At 53.5% G+C, this 24,695-nt stretch overlaps 1 protein-coding gene and 1 long non-coding RNA gene across 5 annotated transcripts; both read right to left on the bottom strand.

Annotated features, from left to right (window-relative positions):
* Positions 1-316: 316 nt before the first annotated feature.
* Positions 317-11,540, bottom strand: PTMA (prothymosin alpha). Of its 4 annotated transcripts, none has more exons than XM_074963399.1 (5): positions 11,344-11,540; positions 5,931-6,002; positions 5,020-5,116; positions 1,825-1,898; positions 317-391 (listed from the first exon to the last, which is right to left on the bottom strand). In XM_074963399.1, exons 1-5 carry the CDS (start codon positions 11,386-11,388, stop codon positions 344-346), a joined length of 336 nt encoding a protein of 111 aa, XP_074819500.1. In that variant the 5' UTR covers positions 11,389-11,540; the 3' UTR covers positions 317-343. The 4 variants fall into 4 exon arrangements, with proteins under 4 accessions (XP_074819500.1, XP_074819503.1, XP_074819504.1 ...); XM_074963402.1 differs by having other exon boundaries at positions 5,026-5,116; XM_074963403.1 differs by having other exon boundaries at positions 5,026-5,113.
* Positions 11,541-11,886: 346 nt separating this feature from the next.
* LOC141993343 (uncharacterized) lies at positions 11,887-15,824 on the bottom strand. The gene is made up of 4 exons (XR_012640821.1): positions 15,400-15,824; positions 14,673-15,218; positions 13,105-13,647; positions 11,887-11,988 (listed from the first exon to the last, which is right to left on the bottom strand). It is a non-coding gene; the product is annotated as an uncharacterized LOC141993343 (long non-coding RNA).
* Between the last annotated feature and the right edge of the window lie 8,871 nt (positions 15,825-24,695).

The following is a 24,695-nucleotide window of genomic DNA, read 5'->3' as shown; positions in this document are numbered from 1 at the left end:
TAAAAATGGCTGACCTCCTAACAATATGTACAAAAATATAAAATGTAAATAAAAAATACAAACAAATTCTCCTTTAAAGTATTTTTAAGAAAGAAAGCAGGGCCTTGAAGTTTTGGTGCTGGGGAAAGAGGGGTTCTCGCCCCACTGACGGGGGGCGGGGGGGAATCTTTTCGGGCATTCGTTCCGAGTGGCGTCGGCATTGCAGGCAGGTTCGCTCTACTTGGGGAAGGTGACCGTGGCGGGGGGTTGCGACGGGACGTTGAAAGTGAACAGGTCGCGCTGGCCTTTTGTTTGTTTTGTTTTTCTCCTTATTTAAAAAAAAAAAATTATACATATGTGCTGCCTAGTCATCTTCGTCGGTTTTCTGCTTCTTGGGATCGACGTCCTCGTCCTGGGGAAGAGCAGAGGCGTTAGGGGGCTGGGTGGGCGCCGGCGACAAGCCTGGCCAGGCGGCCCAGGGGAAGTGCGGATTCCACGGTCTGCCGGGCGCTGCCCCGGGGAAATCCTGCCCGAGTCCCTTTAAGCGCGTACGGCGGGTGGAGCGCTCATCCCTTCGGGCGTGGCTATACTTGGGGTCAGCCCAGCAGCTGCATGGGTAGACCGGCAAAGCCACGATTTGCAGCCTAGCCTTGTTTCAGGCAGGGGGCTCATCCCTGCCAGCCTGGCTTCTCTTTCACCCAGCACCTCCTGCTGGCATTGCTAGGGAGCTTGAGACCTGCAGGGCCACCAGCACATCGCTGGCTGGATCTGCCCAGCTCCGGCCAGCGTGGGAAGCAGCACTAGGATGTTTGTGTAGTGAATCAGGGCTTCTCAGCAATAGGGGTGTGTGTGTGTGTTAGAGGGCCCTTATGGGCACCATTAGGACTCTTGGAAGCTAAACTCCCCTGCACATGCCCCATGGAGCTGGGGCCAGCAATAAGGGATTTGGCATTTGCTCAGTGGCAGGGGTTTAGGTCTCCTCTCCCTCCAGGGATAAGGAGTTAATAGCCCAATTATCTTCCTTGCCTGCCTGTGCCCCTCCATCCCACGTCCCCCACCAGTGACCAGGTCCCTTTGAAACACAAGCCTGCCCCCTGCGGACCTCCTGACTCGGGTCTGCGGCTCAAGCTGTGTCCACACTGCAAAATGACAGGGCTTGGCCCCCAGTGAGTGGGAAGCAGGCTCTGACCCACCCACCCCCTCCCCGCCCCACAGCAGGGTGCTAGGACCTGGCTGCTTGCTGAGAGTTGAACTGACTTGTGTGTAACAGAAGAGGGGCTTAGGCTCAAATCTGAATCAGAATCCAGGCTTAACATGAGGTGTAGACATACCCCTGGATACCAAGTGAGACCCCCCCCTAGCCAGGAAGCACCTATTCACCCCCGCCCCCCCACAGGCTCCCAGCATTTCCTTCCTTTTGGTGTCTGGCTGGAAACCAAGCGCGCGCCGAATAGTCAGAGCAGACGCCGGAGCCAAGCGCGAGGGGAGCAGGTGCAGCGTGGAAAGGGACCCAGAGTTCAGGCAAGCACCCACCTCCCCCATGCGCAGCCTGGCTGTGTGCAGAGCCAAGCGCGTACGGGGACACACACACACACACACACACACACACACACTCCTCTCTAGCAGAGCGCTACAGCTCCCACGCTCATCAGGACTTGACAAATTGAGGACAATGCTGGGAGCTGGCTGCCCAGCCCTCTCTAATCCACCCCAGGGTTTCCCAGAGCACCCAGCGCCTCTGTTGCCAATCCCCCTCCTCTCCCAGCCCTCCGAGTAGCTGTGAGGGCTCCCAGCTAGCCGTGCTGGCTGTTCTCCTTGGTTCACAGCCTGAGGCACCCCACCTACCTCGTCATCCTCAGCTGCCCGTTTGCCTGTGGGTGCGTCGCCTTCCTCATCTTCATCGCCGTCCTCTTCCTCACCTGGGGGGGGCAGGGTAGGGAGAACAAGGAACGTGAGCCTTTGGTGGCAGCTTCACGCTGGTCCAGCCTGACGTGGAAAGGACACCGGGCGGGCAGGCGGTCGAGCAAAGCGTCCGACTAGGCAGAGACCTGCTGGAACGGGAACCTGACCCTTACGGGGACAAGCTCAGGGTTTGTCCTTCTGCTCCTCAGACGTTCGAGGGCAGCGCCAGCTCTTCGTGCACGTTGCCCAGCGCGTGGCTGCGCGGGGCCCCCCTCCAGACAGCCAGCGGCTCACGGCGCAGCTCCCCTGCAACGCCCAGAACAGCCCTCCTGCCCCCGCTGCAAGGTCTGGCACACGCCACCTTCGGCTGGCATCAGACACCCTCGGGCTCTGGCTTGTGCAGCCAGACACCGGATCAACACGCCCGCCGTGCAGGGGTGGGACGAGAAGGGTGGGGATGATTACAAAAGATGGCAGCTGGGAATAGGAGACGGGGCCGCTATCCGACTAGTTCAAAGCCAACTGCATCCTAGCTGAGCAGTTACCGCCTGACAGCTGCTTGGGGCCCCGATGCCCAACGCTGCAGGTTCCTGGGCTGCAAAATCGTCACCACACGGCCCTTTTCTGGGGGTGGGGGGCCTCAGCAGAGGGGCCAAGAGCTGAGTGGGCCACCTGGACATTAGAGATGGTCCCCTCCGCATCTGGAGTGGGGAGCATTGGCAGGGGCGGGAGCCCCAGGCTTGGCCACCTCTCCCCCCACTCCTTGTGTGGATAAATAGAGCGACCAGCACCAAATTCGCTTTAAAAAAAAAAAAAAGAAAGAAAGAAAAGCCTTTCCTAGCGGCTGCTCTAACTACTCCAGATTACTTCTGCTTCTCTTTGCAGCTATTAGTCCATCTTTAATGAGTTAAGAGCGCCAGAACGCATTAGTTCTGAGTCAGAACACTTTCTAATTATCAGAGCGGCCAACAAATTCTGCTGACAGGCCACAGCCTTCCAGGGAGAGAGTCAGACGTGACCCACTTTGAGCTCAAATAGGCCAGTGGATCAGAACAATGTTGTCTACGGCGCCCGAGTCCAACCGGGAGGGGCGTGAGACTTGGGAGAGGAAAGCCTGGTTGCAGATCAACCTAAGTCCTTTGCATAACGGGAGGCCCAGCTAAACTGACAGCGTTCAGGCCAGTAAGCTGGCTTTAAATGTCACCACGAGCTGCACGTATAGACAGCTGGGGATTAGGGTCATCCACCTGGCACGCCCACCCGCCTGCCCCCTGCCAGCAGATGCTCAGACCCAGCATTTCCCGAGCTTCTGGAGCTGCCAGATTAGCTGCAAGTGATGGCTCAACACTTCACCCGCGAGCTCACGCACTGAGTTACTTGGGTGGATCACGTGACTGCAGTCAAGCTGACTGGGGGCACATTTAGTTGCTTGAGCTTCTTTCAGCAAAGCAAATGATGGGATGGGGGGGGAGGGGGCTAAGGAGGATGGAGGGGGTCTTTAAAAACAGATTTGATGACTGTGGGCTGAAGTTTTGTTCCCAATGTTTCAAACCAGCAGGAGGCAAGAGGGTCACGGGCAGCCCTTACTGGCTTTTCTCTCTCCTATGCAATGCCTAGACTGCTCGGACCAGCACCATAGGAACCTCCTCCATGAAGAGATTACCTGGGGTTAGGCTGGAAAGACATGACTTAACCCCTCCTCGAAGAGCGCCTCCCTCTTCCCCCTCCCCTCCCCATGCCAGGCGTTAACCATGGAGCACAGGGCGCAGATGGCTCAGTGCTCCGCATCGTATCCATGCTCTTTTTTGAGGGGTGGGGGTGACGGCAGAGGGGGCTGCATCATGCTCACCACCACGGTATCTAAGCAACGCCCCACACCCGCAGCGAAGCCCAGTTCTGCAAACCACCCAGAAGTAGCAGGCAGCCCTTCACGGGTTTCGTGGAAAAGGCAGATGGCCCAGGCTCCCACGAGGCTGGGGTGAAATTCAACTTCAAGGGTTAAACCTCCACCCTGCAAGGCCGAGGCTGCCCGTGTATCTCCAGTGAGCTATCCAAGAACCAGTTCCTATACTGAGAGCGCCGTGTCCCGCTTATCCTCCCGGGGCTGCTGCCAGGAGCCCAGACTTTCCTCTATTCAAACAGGGGCTTGCTTAAAGGCCTTCAATTCCTGGCCTCAAAACCCCACGCCCAGCACAACCCAAGTGTTGCCGCCCAAGATTGCAGGGGATTAACCAGGAATAGCTAATCAAAGGACTTGTTTCAGGTTGAGCTCAAGGGGCATGGCTTGCTAATAATGGTTCGCAACCTCCTCCCAGCCTTAATGGGGTATAAAAATAGATGGTGTTTTTCAGCCTAGTGGGTCTTGGACAAGGAGCAGGGAGGCTGAAAAGGGAAGCACGTAGGGAAGTGACTGGTGGTCCACTGACGCCTGCCTGCAGGCTGGGTTACGCTAGGAAACCAGAGGGAGGTGGGAGCTGCAAGGGGAGACATTTTGAAAAAAAGTTTAAATGAGCCATTTGCTCCTGCTCTAGCTGCAGATAAGACGCACTGCAGGAAAGAGCTAAAGGTTCATGCATCTGCTTAAGTGGAACCAATTGCTTAGCATGAATCATTAGCCTGGGAAGGGAGTATGATTGTGCGGACTGCACGAGAGTGGCATCGACCTCCTATGCGCTCTGCTCTTCGCCTGCCTTGCAAAGGGAGACCCCCCGGAGACCTGGCTCATTCCCCGGCCAGGTCAGGCCAGTCAGACTGCGCCTTCGCCCGTCGGTGTGCCGTTTCTGCACAGCTCCTGGGACTGAGGGCAGGTTTTTCAACTACGCGCTACGAGCTAGAGCCAGAATGGGGAGCGATCGGTCCTCAGCCTGTTAGAGCCAACTCCGGGGCTGATTTCACTGGAAACCAATCCAAACCCGGGCTGGCGGATCGGGGCCGCTAGGAGGCAGGGGAGGGACAATACAAGGCTGGCTAGACCCTCAGTGGCAGCAGGCAGAGAACTGCCCCAGAGCAGCCACAAGGGGGAGATGCTGCTCCTGGCACTCGCCGGCCACGTGCAGTAACTCAAGCCTCTTGCTAAAGGGCTCCGTTTAAGAGCCAGATTTGGCTACTCTAAGGTGAGAAAGCAGGGTGAAAAATTACCATCACCCTCTTCCTCCTCGTCCTCTTCTTCGCCACCTTCTTCTTCCTCTTCGTCTACTTCGTTGTCAGCCTCCTGCTCTCCATTTTCCTCGTTCTCCTTGTCAAGACAAGACACTCACTTAAAAAAAAAAAATGCATGGAGGGAAATGGCTCGCCTCCCCATCCCATTCCCACTCCCCCCCCCGCCACCCCCCCCCACACACACAAAGAGCCGCAGCCTGAGATCAAGTGATCTAGGAACCCATCCAGCAAGTGCAAGTTGAGGAGACAGGCCCCTGCCTGGCTCGCTCCCTCCCTCAGCTCTCGTAGCAGGTGCCCACTGGCTGACATGCAAGCTACATGTGTTTTCACTTCAAGGCTGTTCCCCGTTCCGTCTACGCTTCACGCAGAAACAAAGATGAAGGACTTAAATTTTATGGTAATGTGGCGGCTGCATCTTGAGCCTCAGACAGGACTCTAAAGTCTATTGTGACACCGTGTCAGATTAAAAGGCAGCATTGTCAGTTTCCCTCTGGCAGTTTTTAGAAAAACAAAAAAAAAACCAAGCAAACCCCAGATTTCCTTGTGTACAAGGCTTTTCCCACCCATCTGTTTGCCACATTTTCAAACCAAATGACGGCTTCTAGAAGGAGGCGGCACTGAAGACACTCATTCTCTGAGGGATGTAAGAGTCAGCCCAAGAGCTCCCACCACACCTCTCCTCCCCCTCCCATGCACCTGGAAATCGCCCGCGGGCTGGAGGCTTTCACTGACTCTGAAACTGTACCAGCATGTTGCTTTCACAATGGGGTTACACAGCCAAGTGCTGCTGTATGGAACGTTTCCTCCTCCCAGAGAATGTCAAAGAAGGAGTCCGCAGGAACATCAGCAAGCAAAGGGCCATCTCCCAAGGCTGGTCTAGTGATACTTACAGCATTGCCGTTGGCTGGTGCATCTCTGCCATTTTCTGTCTCTTCCACAACTTCCTTCTTCTCTTTTAGATCCTTAAAGGAACAAAAATAACCAATGAGTCACCAGGATTCCAGCCTACAGTCCTCACGGTAGGAAAGTTAAAAGGGGCAAGTGGGGGGAGAAAGGTCTGGGAGACAATTCCCCTTCACATCCCTTGCACAAGCAACTGGTTCTGGGCAGTTGTTGCAGGGGTTGGAACTGGGGGGAAGAGAAAGAGAGAGAGAGAGAGAGATTTTAAGTGTGTATTACTACACTTTATTAAAGCAAAAGGTGGCTACATTTAACTTAGGAACTCCCAGGATCTTCCAAACATAAAGAGCTGGTCCCCTGCATCTGCTTTGCAGCCAAAGCATTGGCTCATTTCCCACCTTATCGTGTTCAGGGGAAACGGCTGCATTCCCACTGATAGCCCTTCGGCGTGTGCTGAATTACAGAATCAGTCACCCCAGGGTCTGCAGACTCACACAGCCACTTGCTGCCTTCACAACAGGGAAGGGTAGAGAACTGAGCCCAAATTGTTATTAGCAGAGCCTGTGGTGTCTCTCCCAACCGGCTTGCTCTTACTTATAGTCACAGAGTGGAAACTCCAGGATAAATCTCAAGACTCTTAGTCAAACAGCAGGGAGACAGCGATTTTTTCCACATTACTCCAAGGAATATGGCGCCGTTAGGTTCAACACTGCTAGATCAGTTCAAATCCGAACCGCAAGCACAGGCAGGAGAGAGCAAGCGCCCATATGTTTTTGCTGTTGATCACTGTCAAGATGTCATGCCAAGTCACTCGGCAAACAGGCTGAACGGATCCAACTTTTTGTTCCTGCACATGGCTAAAAAGAACACTCTGGCACCCGAGTCTGCATCATCCTCCCCTTATGTGACTGCATCAGCTGCAGCTAGATCCTGCTCGCCACGAGAGAAGTTATTACCCCTGCCAAGGAAAGTTAAGAGGCCTTTCACCAGGGTTGCAGGGCAGCCACGCAGTCTGCCTTGAACAAAGACCATGAGGTGTTGGAAACTTTTTGGCAGCTTCCTTCCTCTGCTGCAGCAGCAAACCTGTTTTTTTTTGGCGGCATCTCCGCAAGCCCCCCAGCCTGGAGGGAAGCGTGTCACTTTCACTCTCAGAATCAGTGTCACTTCCTCGTGTCACCAAAGTCAGCATGGCCAGCCCTGATTACTATGGCCACCTCTCTCTTTTTATTTGGATTAAAATAACCTTTGGATTATTCGGTCAACAGCACTGGCGTATTAGAACAGTGGACTACTTAAGCCTTTCAGATACCCAGGCATCTGGATAAACCAAGCAAGGATTAATAAAGTCTGACTGCATTATCCCAAGGCACCAAGCCTACGACCTAGCCCTGAACAGCTTGAAAGCACTGGGGTTTACTACACCTGTTGCTGAGACATCACCTAGTCAAGTAAATATTCTGTTCATGGCTCACAGAAGTGCAGATCTACTTCCTCCTTCCACTAACATTTGAATCCCATGCAAATTGCAGTTTCTCTGAACTGACCCACTCCATCAGTTTTTACGCTATCTCCGACTCATTATTGGATGAGTGAGATGCTAGCATTTAACCTCACTCTTATTCGCTGCCATGCCATAACTACTTAGAGCCAGCACACCGTTTTAAACTGACCTACAAGGAAATTCTAAGATACCCCAAGTTTAACACAGAAGAAATGAAAAATAGTGAAAATTTCCAAGTCACCAGTTACTATGTTCATAGTCCTTTTTGAGAAGTTATGCGTAAAACACAAGTGGTTCTTATAGCTAAGGAGGAGCAGTAATGTTATGACTAATTTTAGTTTAATAAATCCGAGGCACCAGCCATCAGTGTTCCATTTAAGATACTTTCAGTTCGATTATAATTGACTTACCAGGCCATGCTTATTTGCATAGAGACAGTGCTCTGCTAGAAATACTACGACTTTTTCCATTCCAAAGAACAACTCCAATGCAAATAGACAAATTTGTACCAGCCTTCAGATGAGAAGTCAAGGTAGCAGTATTACTTTAGTTTTAATGCTTTGATGGAGCCTTCAGTTATAGGTGTGGCAGGGCTGTCTGTCCATAAAACAGCAGTGATGTTTAGTCATAGGGAAGCCCTAGCCTCCACCTTCTCCTACTCCCAAAAAGTGAACTCGAATATTCCATTTGACATAGTAACAGATACTAGAAACCATCAAAACCAACTGCATTCATAGACCATGTCATAGCTAGACCCCAGTACAGACAGATCAAATAAAACAATCAGGACTGATCATTTAAAAGTGGGCTAAAAAATATGCTCCACAAACTGCGAGGGTTGGTCCAGTCCCAGGTACTTCTGGAATATTTATGTGATTTATTGCCCTGCTGCAGGGGACTCCCCTGCCCCCTTAGTTCTAGCCACACCATTCAGTCACTCAGTTTGCATGGACTCCAAGGTGCGATGCATTTTAAGGGGCCGCAATTTTCGGTAAAATCACCAATTTGCAAAAGAAAGTTGAACACTCCCAGGATTCTCAGGGAACTGGCAGCTGCATTTATTTTATTTATTTATTGCCAGTCTGCTGCGACCCCCAAATCCCTCCTGCAACCCCCCAGTGCTCCGAGTCAGTCAATGGGGCTCACTCTGGCTTCAAAGGGCCAGGCTGTGGGCTGCAGCAACCCTCCCGCCAGCAGGGGGCGCCGGCTTCTCAGCGCCACGCGCCCTGCCCCATTTCAAACCGCGCGCCACTCTCCGCGCCTTCTGATTGGCCCAGCGCCGGCGCGCCGGCCCCGCCCTTCGCGTCTTGCCGGGAACTGTAGTCTCCGCGGGGCCCTCCGGCCCAAGGCCGCCCGCGGGGAGAAAACTCCAATTCCCATGGGGCCCCGCGCGGGCGGAGCGCGCAGAGGCGGCAGCACGTGGTGATGAGGGAGCTGTTGCGAAGCTGGGCGGTGCCGAGCCGCGCAGGAGGAGCCACCGCCCGGGAGCCGAGGCGGCAGCTCTGGGACCCCTCCCCCCACCCGGCGGAATAAATCTTCAGTGTCTTGTTTATTTCAGTGTCCCGACGTGAAGCGGGCGGGACCCGCGCCCTTGGTGTGCTCCCCCGCCGGACCCCCACGGGGATGGGGGCGGGAGGGAGGGAGGTGGACTCAACGCCCCACCCGGACTGGGGAAGGTGCAAAGCGCCGCCACCCCCCTCCAGAGCCGGCTCCCTGCAAGGTTTGGGGGTGCATCGCCCAAGCCTGCCTCCCCCGGGCAGTAGGGGCAGCTCGCACAGCGGGGGCGACACCGGTCTACCCCCCCCCCGCGCCCAAGTGCACTCCTGCGGGGGAAGCGTAGGGGGCTGCTACACAAATCCGGGGGGGGGGGCGCAGCGGGGAAAGTTCCCCCGCCCCCAAAGGGCAGGGGAAGGTTAATTAGATTCTCACCCCCCCCGCCCCCAGATCCCTCCGAAATAGGCTGCTGGAGGGGGAGGGCGAGCGAGGGAGCAAAGCCACCCCCCCTGCATCCGCTGGGCGGGACCCCCTGGCCCGCGGCTGGGACCCGAGCGAGCCAAAGTTCAGCAAGGGGGGGGAGGGGGCAGAAGGGAAACGGGGGGGGGGGGCGGGAAGAGCCCCGCAGACCGGGGGCTGGGGTCCGGGGACTCTCGAATCGCAGAAGCGGGAAAACAGAAGTGAAAACGAAATTTGCAAGCCGGATTCTGGGCTGCTGAGTCCGGTGGCGGCTCGGCGCTGAGCCCCGCAGCCCGTAACCGGCTGTAGCGCCTGTCGGGGGCGGGGGGGGCGCTGACCTATTCCCCAGCCCCGGTGGGGGTAGGCGGCGGGCGGAACACCTCGAAACCCAGACCAATGCACAGAGCAGAGCGGCGTCCTCCCCACACTTCCCTGCCGGGGGGCAGAGGAAACTCCCCCCGATGGGGCTGGAGGATCCAACCATGGCCGCAACTCCCCCCCCCCCGCAGTGATCGGCCCGGAGCGCGGGGAGAAGCCGCGACCCCGCAAGGAAACCGGGGCTGGTACCGCGTGGGGTGACCCTCGCTACATTGTATCCACCGCTCGCTACGCTGTATCCAAGCCCGGCCACTTCGGACGCTGCCAGTCGGGGCCGGAGGTTCTTCCCCCCCCCCCCAAGCTGTGGCTGGAAGTTTCACACCCCCCCGGGACTCCCACCCACTCGCACGCGTGGGCTCCCTGACAATCTCCCCTCGCTCGAGCCAGGTTCTGTCCTGAGGCTTCACCTCCGTGTAGGGGGCAGCGGATGGGACACCCGCTGCTCGCCAGCTCCCCCCGCCACGGGGGAGCCCAGCTCAGAGGGCAAACGCCAGCGGGGAAAGGGGGACAAAGCGCAAGCGATATTAAGCTTCCGATTAAAACAGTGCGGGGTCCCTCCCTTCGCCTCCCTCCTTTTGCCCCACAAGGTTAATCGGTCTTTAACTGGAGTTAAAAACCCTGCAGCCTGATGGGGATCTTAACCCGCTTAAAAAGAAAAAAAAAAGGGGGGGGGGGGAGAAACCGGGCTCCGTCCTCAGCTGGGGAGCCAGGCTGACACTGAAAGTGGCGGGGCTTGGGGAAGGGGGGGGATCCGGGCAGGTATCTGGGGCTGCGATCCCCGAGAGGGAAAGCCACGCTATTTCGCCGGCCCGGCGTGCTCGCTTCCTGGCATCATTAAACAAAGAACCCGCGCAGATCACCACAAACATTCGCAGTCAAATCCAAGCGTTTCCCATCAAAGTCAAGGCTCGCCCCCCCGCCGGCCATCCAACGAAATCGCTTCCGATTATTCGCCTCCGCCAAGTTGTAAAGTTATTTCCGTGCAATTAAAGTGATCGGGCTGTTTGTTTGTTTGGGTGATGGTTTGTTTTTTTTTAAATGCCCAACCCAGCCGAACCCACCAACAAACGCTTCATTTCAAAAACAAGGGGGCTGCGATCAATCCCCCTTAAAAAGTGGGTGTTTCGTGCCGGATCCGTTCCCACCACTTTCCAGGCAGGTTATTTCCCCTCTCTAGGGCAGGGGGACTAAAGTGGGATCCAAGTTTGATGGGGGAGGGGGGCTGTCAAGCTGCGAGGCGATTTGAATGAAGAGAGAGATTCCCAGACAGGCAACATCAGCCCAATGCCTCCTTGAAACACACACAGCAAAACCCCTCCAGCGTAAGACTTTACAAAACTCCCCCCCCCCCCACAAAAAAAAAGCCTCTCTAGGTTTGCAACATTTACGAGACAAATCACGTTCCCTTCCCCCACCCCTCGTAGAGAAAAAACAAACAAACCATAGCAGGTTCCCCCCCCCGCAAGACAAAACGGTACTTGGGGGGCACACAAAGTAAAAAAAAAAAAAAATACATAAAGCGGAAAAAACGGGGGCGGGAGCGCGGAGGAGAGCTGGGTCTGGAGCCTCACCTTGGTGGAGATCTCAGAACTGGTGTCCACGGCTGTGTCTGACATGGTGCGCGGGGAGCGGGGTATAGAAAATATTTCTGCTATAAAAATAAGCAAAGTGCAGGTCCGGCGGCCGGAGGACCGGAGCAGGGCAGGAACAATGCAAAGATGGCTTTGGACAGAGCCAGTGGAGAACTCACGCGGCGCCACTAGCTTTAATATAGATTAGTGGGCGGCGCGCTCACTCCCCTGCGCAATCCCCATTGGCCAGGCGGAGGGGAGATGGGCCCGGTCATTGGTCGGGGGGCGAACAATGGGCAAGGCTGCTTAAAGCGGCAGAGCCCCCCCATGGGTGCAATGAGTTTGCGCCCGGCCTCAGCATGCGGAGCGCTGCGAGAGGCAGCAAAGCGCGGCAACGGCATGGCTGCTCCTTTCCCTCCCTCCCTCCCTCCGCAGGGAAGTCGCTCCGCATGCCGCGTGCAAAACGCAGAGCCCTGGGTTGCATTGTTAGCGCTGAGCCGAGGCTGGAAGGGAACAGAGGCACTAAGCCGGAGGAGAAACCTACCCCCCCCCGCCCCAGTCTCCGCCTGCGTCTCTCTCCTGCAGCCGCGGTGCCGCCGCCGACTTCAGCAAGTCTCCGCTGCCATGAGAGCAGCGACCCGCACTCTGTAAGGGGAGGGGGGATTTTAAAAGTTGATGCAAAAGAAATCCGCTTCTACATTAATTGCCCCCCCCCTTTGCAAAGAGCCGCTGCGCGTTTTACACGCGTGCAAGCGGCGGGGGGGCGGGGGGAGTTATTCCGCCTTTCGCTGATTAAAACCCAAGAGCCGCGTTCGTCCCTATGAAAAACCTCACACGGGGCTGGGACTTTCCAACTCACGGGAGAGGAGGTCGGGGTTTCAATCCACGATCGAATAAGCGATCCCTCCCCACTCCACACGCTCCCTTTCTCTCAGTGCTGATTGAACCTTTTACGATCCAGCCCCACCATTCACAAAACCTCCCCCCCTTCCTAAAAAAAACCCAGGAAATTACAGTTTAAAAAAACCAGATCCGATTTCCCCCCAATTTCACACTTTTTTTGGGGGGGGGGGAAGGGGAGGATCCAGCATCTTTCCCACCTGGGCATCAACGCTCTCATCCCGCATTAGCCTTGTAAATCTCATTTTAAACCCAAAACTCAGTTTTCCCGAAAGCAAGAAATTTGCACAAATTAATCGGTGAAGAATAATTAAAAAAACAAAACAAAACAAAACAAAAAACCCCCAACCCACCTGCATCGAGGATTTTCCCCCTTTTGCTAGAGCCCTACCACTTCCCCGCCCCCGTAACTTTGCAAATGGGGTGCAAAGGGGGGGGGGGAGAGAGAGAGAGACCCTCCCGCCTTAATATCATACAATGGAATAAATCAAAATAGGATTTTTTTTTGCATTTTTTTTAAAAGCCACATTGCAATTTTTGTTTGAAAACCACCCCCCCCCCTTTTTTTTTCCTCTCTTTTTTTGCGCAATTCCCCACGTTTTGCACGAAGCTGCGTCTGTGTCACACGCCCCGGCCCCGGCCCCATCCCAGCTGGGCCGGGTGCAGTCGGACCGGCAGAAAGTCCCGTTTCAAGCTGCAATTGAGTTCAATGGAGGCAGCTGGGCAGGGAAACGGGGGGGGGGAAAGGAACGTGCCACACTCAAGATGGCGCCCGGAGCCCTTCATGGGGCAACCATTCGGCTTTCCCTCCCAGCCAGGGGCTCTAGAAGGCCGGATCTGGCCGAGCCGCCACCACAGCACCTTCATAAGGCAATTCCCGGTGCCCGTCGCAGGAATGGGGGGATGGGGGCGGGCGGAGGAGCAGCCCCGGGCGGAGCAGCGCTTCTGCCACACTCAACATGGCCGTTGGGCCGGAGCAGTGCCTGTCCTCGGAAGGCGGGATATAGGACCCAGGCGACGCGGATTGGCTAGCAGCCCCGAGCGAACGCTGTGTTGACGCTTTGCGGCCTCTTATTGGGCGACGCTCCTGTCCGTCTTCGATAGAGTGGTCGCGAAAACCCGGATACAAGATCGCAGTAGCAGTGTGGAATGGACTCAGCGGCCACTGGGCTGTACAGAGAAGAGGGGAAAGGAACCAGGCAGCCCTGTTAATGGAGTTTTTTGCTGCTAGCCCGTTACAAAGGATGAATCGTTCAACGCAGGGGGCCGGGCTTGCTGACTTCTCGAGGTCCCATCCGGCCCTGCATTTCTATGATTCCTGCAGTGTTTATTTTTGGATGGTTATTCATTCTGATTTGCTGCGATTAGACCCTGACACTCATCTCTGCCCGAACTTCAGCAAAGCTGTTTAAGAAGAGAAAAAATGGCATGGAATTTTTTAGCACTTTTTACGTCCGGCATTTTTTTGCTCCCCCAGTTTCCTTGTCTCTGTTAAATTTGCCAAAGAAGCTATTTTAACATGGATTTTAGGCTTTCCGATATACCCATCCCACACAACAGCCAACTTCAAAACTATGTTTTAAGTTTAAATATTTCAACAACTCACTTTGAATTTTGGGCTGGAAAAGAGCTTCTGTTTCAGGGGAACATTCCCCAAATGCATTAGCTCTGTTGATGACCTGAGTCCTGACTGCAGGTTCACAACAAGATGCAAACGTGCCCCAGATTCCTAGCATCTTCGCCTCTAGCTGGAAATGTTGTGCTCATCTCCACTTTGCCTTATTGTGCCCGTGGGACTTGAATGTTCAACATTGGGGTTAGGTGCGACAGACTGTTAAAATAGGGTGGGCAAATGACCCCCTGTGGTGTTCAGCCCACAACAGCATGGTTGTCTCACCTTGAATAAGGAGGTGGCCTTAGAGAAGGCAGCATGGTCTAGTGAGCAGGGCGCTGGACTAGGGGTCAGGAGACCTGGATTCTCTTTTAAGCTCCGTTACTGTTGTGTGACCTAGTGCAGTGGTTCTCAACCAGGGGTCTGAGGCCGCTGGGGGGGCGCAATCAGGTTTCAGGGGGGCTGCCAAACAGGGCTGGCATTAGATTTAATGGGGCCCAGGGCAGAAGGCCGAAGCCCCACCGCATGGGGCTGAAGACTGGGGCCCTGAGCCCTGCCACCCGGGCCTGAAGATGAAGCCTGAGCAACTCAGCTTTGCGGGGCCCCCTGTGGCGTGGAGCCATGGGCAATTGCCCTGCTTGTTACCCCCTAATGCCAGTTTTGACTTTTATATGCAGAAAACCAGTTGTTGTGGCACAGGGGGGCTGTGGAGTTTTTATAGCCTGTTGGGGGGTCTCAGAAAGGAAAAGGTTGAGGACCCCCTGCCCTAGTGTATACGTCACCTCTCTGTGCCTCTGCTCGGTTTCCCCACTCGCACCTTGTCTGTGCGCTCCGAGGCAGGGACTCCGTCGCTGTGTGTACGTACGGTGTCTCACCCAATGGCACCGTGCTCTCAGCCTCGAGGGGTGACTGTCATACAAACAGTTAATTATGAGTAGCCTGCTCAGACAACAGATCCCGGAATGTGATGCTCCCTATTGATCTGAGCAGAGGATGGTGCAAAGTGTGACCACTCGGACCGGGAGCACTGCAGAGCAGGTGTAGTTATCTCTACACGTTGGATTTAGATGGTGCAGCGCATACAAGGATCTGTGGTCTCTGCAGGCTGCCCCTCTTACGTTCCAAGAGGAGTGGTCGGTTCCGATCATGGCAGTGAACTGTGGTTTTGGGTTTCGTAGCGGGTGGTCAGTGCAGCTGGGATTTTGAGCGCAGTAGCAAAGCCCGGAGATTGCCTCTGGGGATTCTCCAAATACTCTGAGGAAAATAACGCTCCTTTGCTGAACTTCACGTTAACATTTCACGCGTGTCTCCTTCTCCGGCAGGGGAGGCTCTTTCAGGGCGAGATGTCTATGTCTGTAGAACACTTTGAGATATATATATATATAGAGAGAGAGGAGAGATTAAAATCGAAACTTTGAATATTTGGGAAAGAAAAATATGAAATTGCAAATGACATTCCCACCAGGACACTTTTAAAATAACCCCGCGTGGGACTGATGATTAAAACGAAGGCCACCTGAGAACAAGCCAAGCGAGAAACCCACCTGTGTTTCACGTCGGTTAGTTACAGTCGTCCAACTCAGTGGGATGACCTGACCCATGTGTGTCAGAGAGAAACAGACGGAGCTTGACATTTTATGCCTCAGCAGTCCAAAGAGGAACAACAACAACAAAACTGTTGCCTGTAAAAGGCAGCTGCTCTTTTACTGCTTCCCCACCCCTCTATCTAGCCTGCGCCAGGAGAGGCGAGTGACAGAGAGGAATGAGGATGCTGGTGAGAGGGGGTAGGAGTGTGTGCAAAGGAGGGGGAGCTTCAAAACCGAAGTTTATAGGGCTGAACTTTGCTTGGAACTGCTGAGCGACGGCTGGGCTGCTCTTCCGTGGTAGGCGATAAATTTGGCAAATTAATTAAGGAGGCAAAAGAGGCAGTAGGAGTTTCACCTCCTCTTCAGCAAAGGGTGGTGTGTGTGTGTGTGGGGGGGGGAGCATTTCACTAGCTCAGCAAGTTGGCCTCTCTCTAATCCTCTGCAAAGATCCTGCTGCTAGAGCGATTTATTCCATGGCAATGAGCTGCTTCTAGTAGGAAATTCTCATTACGCTCTTTGGAGCAGCCGGGGCGGAGCGACTGTCACTCAGCGGCTCTGGAAAACAGAGGGATGAGCCTTGAGCATCCCCGGGCTCCCGTTACCGTTTCTAGGTCAGCCCCGTGGGGTAGGACTCGAAGCCAGCAGAGGTGACATTCTGGCCATGAGGGAGGGGCGTCCTGTGGGTGTCCGGGCTCTGCTTTGCTTCTCTTCGGAGTGTTGGCCCGGGTTGTAAAAGGGAGCCTGCGGGGGGTGGGTTATGGGTGGGAGGTTCAATGCAAAAATCAATCTGGAACACGCATTGAACTGATTCCATTGCCCTGAATGTGCTGAACGGAACATGTAAAACAATGGAATTATTTCCATGGTGATGGGGAGGGGGGGAAGCAAACCCAGGTGTTTAAAAATAGCCTAGCGAAGGTAATGGAGCTATGGAGTAATCCACCCACATTCTTTGTTTCAATTCTTGAATGGCTAACGGCTCTAGAGCGACTAGTCTGATAATGGTGGAGAAGGACTGGCTGGCAATCGGGGATGGAGCCTTTCACCTCTAGATCACCAGTTCGCATCCAGGCCAGGTTAGGAGGGGCCATCTCTCACACCCAGTAAGGGTGACCTCTGAAATGAACGGATGGCTTCCAGCCTGGTGTCCACTTCCCACTGCTCCATGGCACAGCCTCAGCAGAGGGGTGAAGGAACGGTGGGCCCCTGTCAGGGTGGATTTGATTTAAATCACAAGTCAGGAAGACTCAATTTAATCATGGATTTCTACATAAAAGTGCATTCTTGTTGGTTTTTATAACCTTAATACATATTCTTCACAACTCAAAGATAGATGAGACCCAAACTGGGTCTCTTTTACGGCCTGCTGCCATTATAGGTTTTCCGTTCTAGTGAGAGAATGGTATGGTAGATCTCAGATCAATGAAGGCTACACTCAGAAAGACTTCAAGACTTCTGGAATATGCTGCTCAAACAGTTTCACTTTTGTTTCTACTGCCTGTCCCTCCCTTCTCACGTCTATCTCCAGACTTCTTCTCCTTGTCCAGATCTATTCCGCCCCCAACAATCTTCTATCCATTGAACTTTTTGAAACTTTGCACTTTTAGAGAGACGTAAGGGATTGACTCTGTATACACAACTTTGCAGAGGGACAATAGGGTTGAGGTCTGTTATTTCTCACCTCTATTTATTATTTTATTCTGTTAACAAGCATGTTATCTCTGGAGACACAAATCCACAGTTTGAGAACTGCAAAACTAAGCATCTCTGATGGTATCTTCTAGATTTAGCACTGAGTAGATAGAAAGATTAACCTAAATAATCTGTACAGAAGCCCCTGGAACCTCATAAGATTGGGTCCCTAATCCATGAACTATTGGAACTCATTTACAAACTTTTCTTAAACATTACATGAATATATTGTTTCATACTATAGAATTAGAATTTATAATCCCTATTCCATGATGAGATATCTTTGAGCTATAATGTATCTTAATTAAAACTATCTTTAGATAGGTTTTTTTCCTCAAAAAGCATTTTATCAAAAAATCTGATTTAAATAAAAAAATCTGATTTTTTTTAAACAATTTTTAAAAAAATCATTGATTTTTATCCACCCTGGCTCCTGTTTCTGGCCCCAGGCGGCATCCCCTCCAGGGCAACTCTGAGATGTGCTGGTGGCCTGCTCCCCATCCTGCAGGCAGAGAGAAGCTCTCATTCCTTGAGGATCTCAGTCTGGCTCCTTCCACCAGCGCTCACAGTGTAAACAGAAACCAAGGGTGATGGGCAGGCAACTGTCAATTCCCTATAAGTACTGCAAGCCCCAAGAAGGGGCTCTGCATTCTCCAGTCACCAGCCGTGTTCCTACACGCACTCTAGGTCAGTGGTTTTCAAACATTTTTTTCTGGGGACCCAGTTGAAGAAAATTATTGATGCCCGCGACCTGACAGAGCTGGGGATGAGGGGTTTGGGGTGTGAGAGGGGCTCAGGGCTGGGGCAGAGGGGTGAGGGCTGTGGGGTGGGGCCGGGAATGAGGGGTTCAGGGTGTGGGAGGGGGCTCTGGGATAGGGCAGGGAGTTGGGGTGCGGGAGGGGGTCAGGTCCTGGGCTGGGGGTGCAGGCTCTTGGGTGGGGCTGGGAATGAGGGGTTTGAGGTGCAGGAAGGGGCTCCAGGTTTCGGGGGGACTCAGGGCTGGGGCAGGGGATTGGGGCACAGGGTTGGGGCGCGGGCTTACCTCGGGCAGCTCCCAGGCAGCGGTGCAGCAGGGGTACTAAGGCAGACTGCGCTGCACCCCAGAAGCGGCCAGCAGCAGGTCTGGCTCCTAGGCGAAGGCTTGCAAGCGGCTCCACGTGGCTCTTGCCCACAGGCACCGCCCCCCCTCCCCAGCTCCCATTGGTTGGGAACCAGCCAATGGGAGTGTGGAGCTGGTGCTTGGGGCAGGGGCAGCACGCAGAGCCCCATGGGCCCCCCGCCTAGGAGACGGACCTACTGCTGGCCACTTCTGGGGCACAGTGCGCTGTCAGATCAGCTAGTGACTAGCCCGCCTCAGCCAGGCACACCACCGACGGGACTTTTAATGGCCCAGTCACCGGTGCTGACCAGAGCTGCCGTGACACAGTGCCTTACCTTCTGCGACCCGGTACTGGGTTGCGACCTGCAGTTTGAAAACCACTGCTCTAGGTAGAACTACTATCCGCCGGGTTACAAAGCCGTCATTATGAGTCCCTGAAACGTCTCAGCCCAGTGGAAATCCAGCTTGTCGGTATTAAAATTAATACTTGCGTCAGTGTGCAGATACCAGAGATGCTCTCCTCTTCCCAGCGACGTCACAGACACGCTGCTAGCCTCCTGCTTTGCAGAAAGCCCTGTGATGCCCAAATCAGCACACGGCCCTCTTCTTCTAACGTTCCCCAATCTCAACTGCCTGAGAGCTCTCAAAACAGAAGCACTGTGAGAAGAACTTTATCCAGAGAAAACTATCTGCTTGGCTCAGTCACTGGGTCAGGGGCTCTAAAGCATTTACCTCCAGTGGACAGAAGTCAGCATCTGGAAAGCCACCGCTCAAAACTGGCCTCCTGGATGGCAGTCTTAGCAGAGATGCCATGGAGACTGAGCTAGAGGACGAGCTGGAAGGGGGACGTTTGAACACTGGCCACCATCTTGACTGACACACCAGGCACTGAACCGAGGACCTCCAGAGCCACAGGCATGAATCTCTACAGCGCAAGAGCTGTAACAGAGTCACATCCCCTGTGGATCTGCATGGGGTGGGAGGGTGCAATACACAGCGGCCAGTGGATTACACTTGAAGAGCCATTATTCCCTCTGCTATGCCTGTTCTGCGGCTGGAGAGGTGGTTTTATTTCCCAGGGCTGTCGTTCCAGTACCTTTCACCAGGACTAAAATGACACACACGCTCAACAAAAATATTAAAGGATGGGAGGTTACAGTCTCTCTCCTCCCAGGCTCTCACACATCAGCCGTCACAACACCCTCGCAGATTTTACAAGTCACCCATCTTGCGGCAGTCTGGTGACATGTCCAAAAAGCATAAGATGCCCTCTGCGGACAGTGGCCCCAGGAGCCAGTAGGTCAGAGCGACCATAAACGTCTGCATTACGATTGAAGTTGTTCCATTTTATGCCCCATTATTTGAGGTTGGCATTTTGTGTGGAAAGCCTCCAGCTTTGCCCCATTTGAGTGTCCATGTTCACAGCCGTACAGATCCTTAACTGGGTTGTCGTGCCGAGACGAGGTGGATTCTGTATTCATTGTAAATGACCCATGGCTGCGATGCCAATCTGGTGACGAACCCCCGTGTGAGAGCTGGAGGGACTGGCGAGTATAGAACCCAAATAGCACAAGCTGGAGACTGGGACTGGAGTTGCGGGTGGCATAGGTGCCGACTCCGTGGGTGCGCCGGGGCTGGAGCACCCACGAGGAAAAATTAGTGGGTGCTCTGGACCCACTGGCAGCCAAGATCCCCTCCCCGCCCCCCTGCCTCACCTCACCTCTGCCTCCTCCCCTGTGCGCACCGTGTCCCCGCTCCTCTGCCAACCTCCTAGCACTTGCCGCCACAAAACAGCTGTTTTGTGGCGTAACAAGCTCCAGGAGGGAGGTGGGAGAAGCGGGAACGTGGTGCACTCAGGGGAGGAGGTGGGGAAGAGGCGGGGCTGGGGCTGGGATTTGGGGAAGGAATCCAATAGGGCAGTGGCGGATTAAAGATTTTGCCGCCCCTAGGCCCTGAAATAATTGCCGCCACCCTCCCTGCCAGTGCTTGTGCGTGAAACAGCTTCGCGAAGGAGGCTGGAAGAGGGGGGAACGCGGCACGCTCAGGAGAGGAGGCGGGGCCGGGGTGGGGATTTGGGGGAGGGGACCAATAGGGGCAGGGGGGAAGTTCCCGCCCCCAAAGGGCAGGGAGGGGGCAGAGAATGGGGGCAGAGTTGGGGCGGGGCCAGGGGCCAGGGGCGGAGGGTGCGAACCGACACTGGGGGAAGCAGCCTCTGGCTGCTATTATAAATTTGCCGCCCCTGCAAATTTGCTGGCCCAGGCCTTGTCAGCCTAGGCATTAATACGTCACTGCAATAGGGGCAGGGAGGGGGGTGGCGTTGGGGCGGGGACTTTGGGGAAGGGGTTGGAATGGGGGCGAGGCAGGGGCAGGACGGGGCGGGGCAGGGGTGGAGTCGGGGCAGGGGCGGGGGGGAGGTCGAGCACCCACCGGCGCTAGCAGAAGTTGGCGCCTATGACCTTGGCCGACTCCTCCTCCATTTCCTAGAATGCCTTGGGAAACGTGTCAGGGCTCTATACTAGAAGAACGATGTCATCAGCATGGTCAAGGTCTGAGAGCGAGAGATCACCGGTCTTAATGCCCATGGACCTGACGGAATGCTGCATTGTGAAATCCACTGCCCGACCCAAGAGCGCAGGGGCCCAGCCCCAGCCCTTCCTGACACCAGATACTGATTTAAAAGGTGCCAACATCTGATTCCCAAGGGCAGTGGTTCCGTTACGCAGCTCGCTAATCAAGTCCAGCAGAGTGGCTGGGACACCTACATCCTTTTAAGGCCTTTCATAGCGTGACTCGGTCAACGGACTCAAACGCAGCCTTGCGATTGACATGCGCCACGTGCAGGGGCTTCTTGAACGCGCGGTGTATCTCCGAAAACGAGCGGAGGGCCAAAATGGCGTCTTACGTGGACCTGTTTCTCATAAAGCCCAACCGTTGTGGGCAACTCTTCCGATGCAGCAGGGGCTCCAAATGTTCCAGCAGAACATGCCCAAACACCTACCCTGGCGTGGACAACTAGGTGATCAGCTCGTAGCTTCTACATTCCAATGTAAGCGATGGGGAAACTGAGGCACACGACAGGGCAGTGATGTACGGAAGGTGACACAGCAAGTAAATGGCAGTCCTGGGAATCAGGCCCAGGTCTCCTGAGCCTTAGGTCTCAAGCTGTTTCCATTTGACCTAGCTGATTGGCTGATGAACGTTATGAGCAGTGTTCTTACTGGGTGATAGGGCCAGGGCTTGGAACTCTTTAATCACATCTCCGCACACCAGCACCGGCTTTCCCATTTCCCCGGAAGTTCTCGACCCCTGATCCGCCCCAGGCCCTGCCCCCACTCCACCCCTTCCCTCAAGGCCCCACTCCTGCCCCGCCCTTTCCTGCCCCCGCCCGCCCCTTCCTGCTGCGTTCTGCCCCTTCCCCCGAGTGTGCCCACCCTCACTCCGCCTCCTCCCCCCAGCGCCTCCTGCATGCCACTGAACAGCTGATCCCTGGTGGGCGAGAGACGCTGGCGGGGGGCGGGAGAGGGGGGAGCTGATTGGTGGGGCCTGCTGCTGGGTGCTGAGCACTCACTATTTTCCCCATAGGAGCCCCAGTCCCGGAGCACCCACGGAGTCGGCACCTATGTCTCCGCATGCCGTATCAATATGCCCACGAGCGGGAAAACGAGTCTGACTAATTATCTAAGACATTTAATTATTTAATTAATATTCACACTTGACAGTCTTTTAGAACTTGTGGGAACTCCAGGCCTGGGGCAGCAGTTCAAACACCGTCATTGGAAAGATATGGATCCGTTCTTCCCTGAACTATTTTCCTGCGAAACGGTGCCTCATTTGAAAGAAGTTTTCCTTTCCTTTTCCCTTTGCACACAACCAGGGCCCCATATAATTACAATGGGATGCTCTAGGGCATGTATTGTTTATTGTGTAACAATGACACACCCGCAATGCTCCAGCCTCCTGCTTCACAACTTGCTTCAGCGTGTCGTTATTACAACATAGCGCGTGTCCCATCGTGCCTCATGGCTTTAGCTTGGAAGTGCAGAGGGTGGCAAGATTGGGCACAAGGGTAAGAAAAGGGCCCAAATAGCCTTTGTTAATTTTAACAATGATCATTTGATATACATTCAATGTGCACAGAAACACCTAGTGTAGCTAGGAGCTCCCTCTCTACAAGGTACCTGTTTAATGCCATATCTGGTTTTTCTGTGGCTCCCATCACCATGGTGTTTGGGCACCTCACAGACTGATGAAATCATCCTCCTCACGCCCTTCTGAAGCAGTTGGCTCCATTTCGCAGATGGGGAAACTGAGGCACAAAGGGGGTTAAACGACTTGCCCACGGTCACACAGGAAGTGTATTGCAGAGATAGAAATAGAAGCCACCTCTCTCGGTTCAATGCTGTCATCCCAAAGCCATCAGCATTACACTACCTTACGCCGGGTATCTCTCGGTGTTGGAAGTTGCAATGAATGTAGGGAGCGTGTGAGCAGGAGCACTGCCCACTGCCAGAGTGCCACGTGTTCAAGTGTGTATTTTATGTCACCCTCTACTGGCTGCAACCAATAGAAGATACATGTCCTAAAATTTATCTACACATGCCTGTTAGCTCCAGTAGTAAGGGACCACACGTTTGGAGCAGAAGGTCATATGCAAGGATAGCACTCAGGACTGAACGCCATGTGGCTGTAGGCAGTTCAGTAATTGAGGGCCCCAAAGTCCTACAGAATTGCCACGAAGACCACTCGAGAACCCCAAATGCACAAATAAACACATTTTTCTGATGTGCTACCAGCACGTCTCACCTCTCCCCTGAATAACCGAACACACTTGGCATCACCCTAGCACAGGGGTTCTACCGGGCGTGGTCTGGCTTCTGTGACATACTGGAGGACTCCTGTACGATTCAGCCATCCACCAGAAGGCATATCATATACAGTGATAAGTTAACCCAAGTGTGACGCACTGGGGCCCATGCAAATTTTGAAATGCCAGCAGTAGACCTTGAAAGCAAACTGGACCTCACCAAGTGATCCACATTCAAGTTAAAGGAGCAGTGCAGATATGAGTCCCACTCACTCTTTCATGGCTGGAGCTATAACATGGGACTTCCTAGGGGCCTGCACAGAGCATTAAGGGGGAAGAGAATGGTCTTCAGAGCTCCATGTGGGACATTAAGAACATGGTGCATGAAAGACATCTACCAGGAGGCAGGGCCACTAGAAGACATGACTGGTGGAAGGAGGAGGCCATCGAGAGAAAGACAGTGTTGAGGAAGAGATATTCCAGTCCAATCACTTTTTAAGGCTGCACTGTAGCGCGTCTTTCCACATTAGACATGTTTTTCTTTTCAGTATTTAATCTGCCTTTTATATTGTTGCCTAAAATAGAGTAAATATTTTATTCCACTTCAGCTGGATTAAACTACAGCTGGTTGACTTTTTTTTTTTTTTTTTTTAAGAAAAAGTTTTCAGCGATGAAAAATACACTTTAAAAAAGAATGAAAAATTGTTGATTTTGTCAACAATTCTTGCTGTCTGCAAATAAAGGCGGATGTTTATTACTGTTTATTTGTATTATTGACATTTTTAATCTCCCAAAACCTGCAATTCCAGCAAATGAGTAATTTCGATAAGCATCAATAGTTCCCACAACATTTATTTTAAAAAACTGCAAAAAAACTGGCTCAGTTTGGAGCCTCTGAAATGACAAAAAAAATTTAACATTTTTCAGAAAACTAGTTTTTTCACTTTCCCCCAACCTGCTCCAGATGAAACATTTGAAAGTGTTTGAGGCTGGGGAGAAAAGCCTTTCCAGCGACGGAGGTCATGAAAATATAATTTGGAAGATTTCTCACCCTGGGTCCATGTTTAGTGATCAACACAACACAGAGCTTGTTAATAGACAGATGGAGAACATCCAGTAACAATAATAATAATGAATAATAAATAATACACACCAGACACTCACGTGGTGTTGATATCCAGCTTATAAACTGCACAAGCTGTTCAGGCCAGGGATTGTAACATCGTGTTTGGGGCCAGTGTCGAGAAAGCAATACAAAGAATGATGATTAATAGTTTAGCATGCACCTTTGACTGCCTCACCTGCACTCTGCCCATCAATTCGTCTCTGCTGGCCCTATTTCTAGCATTCCAAACCTCCCCGTAGCTTCAAGCAAACAGAGAACTCGTGCCTGCTTTCCTCACCAAACATGGGATTTTGCACAGCTATAATATGCAGGTTGGACCGCTTCCCTTCACTGGAAGAGCTGGCAAATGCTTGGGCCCTCCCATGTAAGATTCATTTTGTGCAAACACAACACTTCCATTGGTGATCTTGCAACACACTCCCTGCAGATGCTGCTGCCAGTGAAACTCAACCTCACAAACGCCCGCGCAAAGCAGAGGCGAAAGGAGCCCAGCAGTGACCACAGCAAATACCAAATGCAAACTCAGATTTGTG

The sequence above is a fragment of the Natator depressus genome, chromosome 9 (genome assembly GCF_965152275.1).
Source record: "Natator depressus isolate rNatDep1 chromosome 9, rNatDep2.hap1, whole genome shotgun sequence".
NCBI lineage: Eukaryota > Metazoa > Chordata > Testudines > Cheloniidae > Natator > Natator depressus.
This window is presented reverse-complemented; position numbering and strand designations above follow the sequence as displayed.

Bases quoted from the DNA above. Each gene is read 5' to 3' on its own strand.
- PTMA (XM_074963399.1), bottom strand. From the start codon at position 11,388: ATGTCAGACACAGCCGTGGACACCAGTTCTGAGATCTCCACCAAG. The intron at 1,899-5,019 runs GTAATTTTTCAC...TGCCCCCCCCAG, and splicing joins CGAGGAGGAAGAGGGTGATG to GTGAGGAAGAGGACGGCGAT. The intron at 392-1,824 runs GTAGGTGGGGTG...GCTCTTCCCCAG, and splicing joins GGGCAGCTGAGGATGACGAG to GACGAGGACGTCGATCCCAA.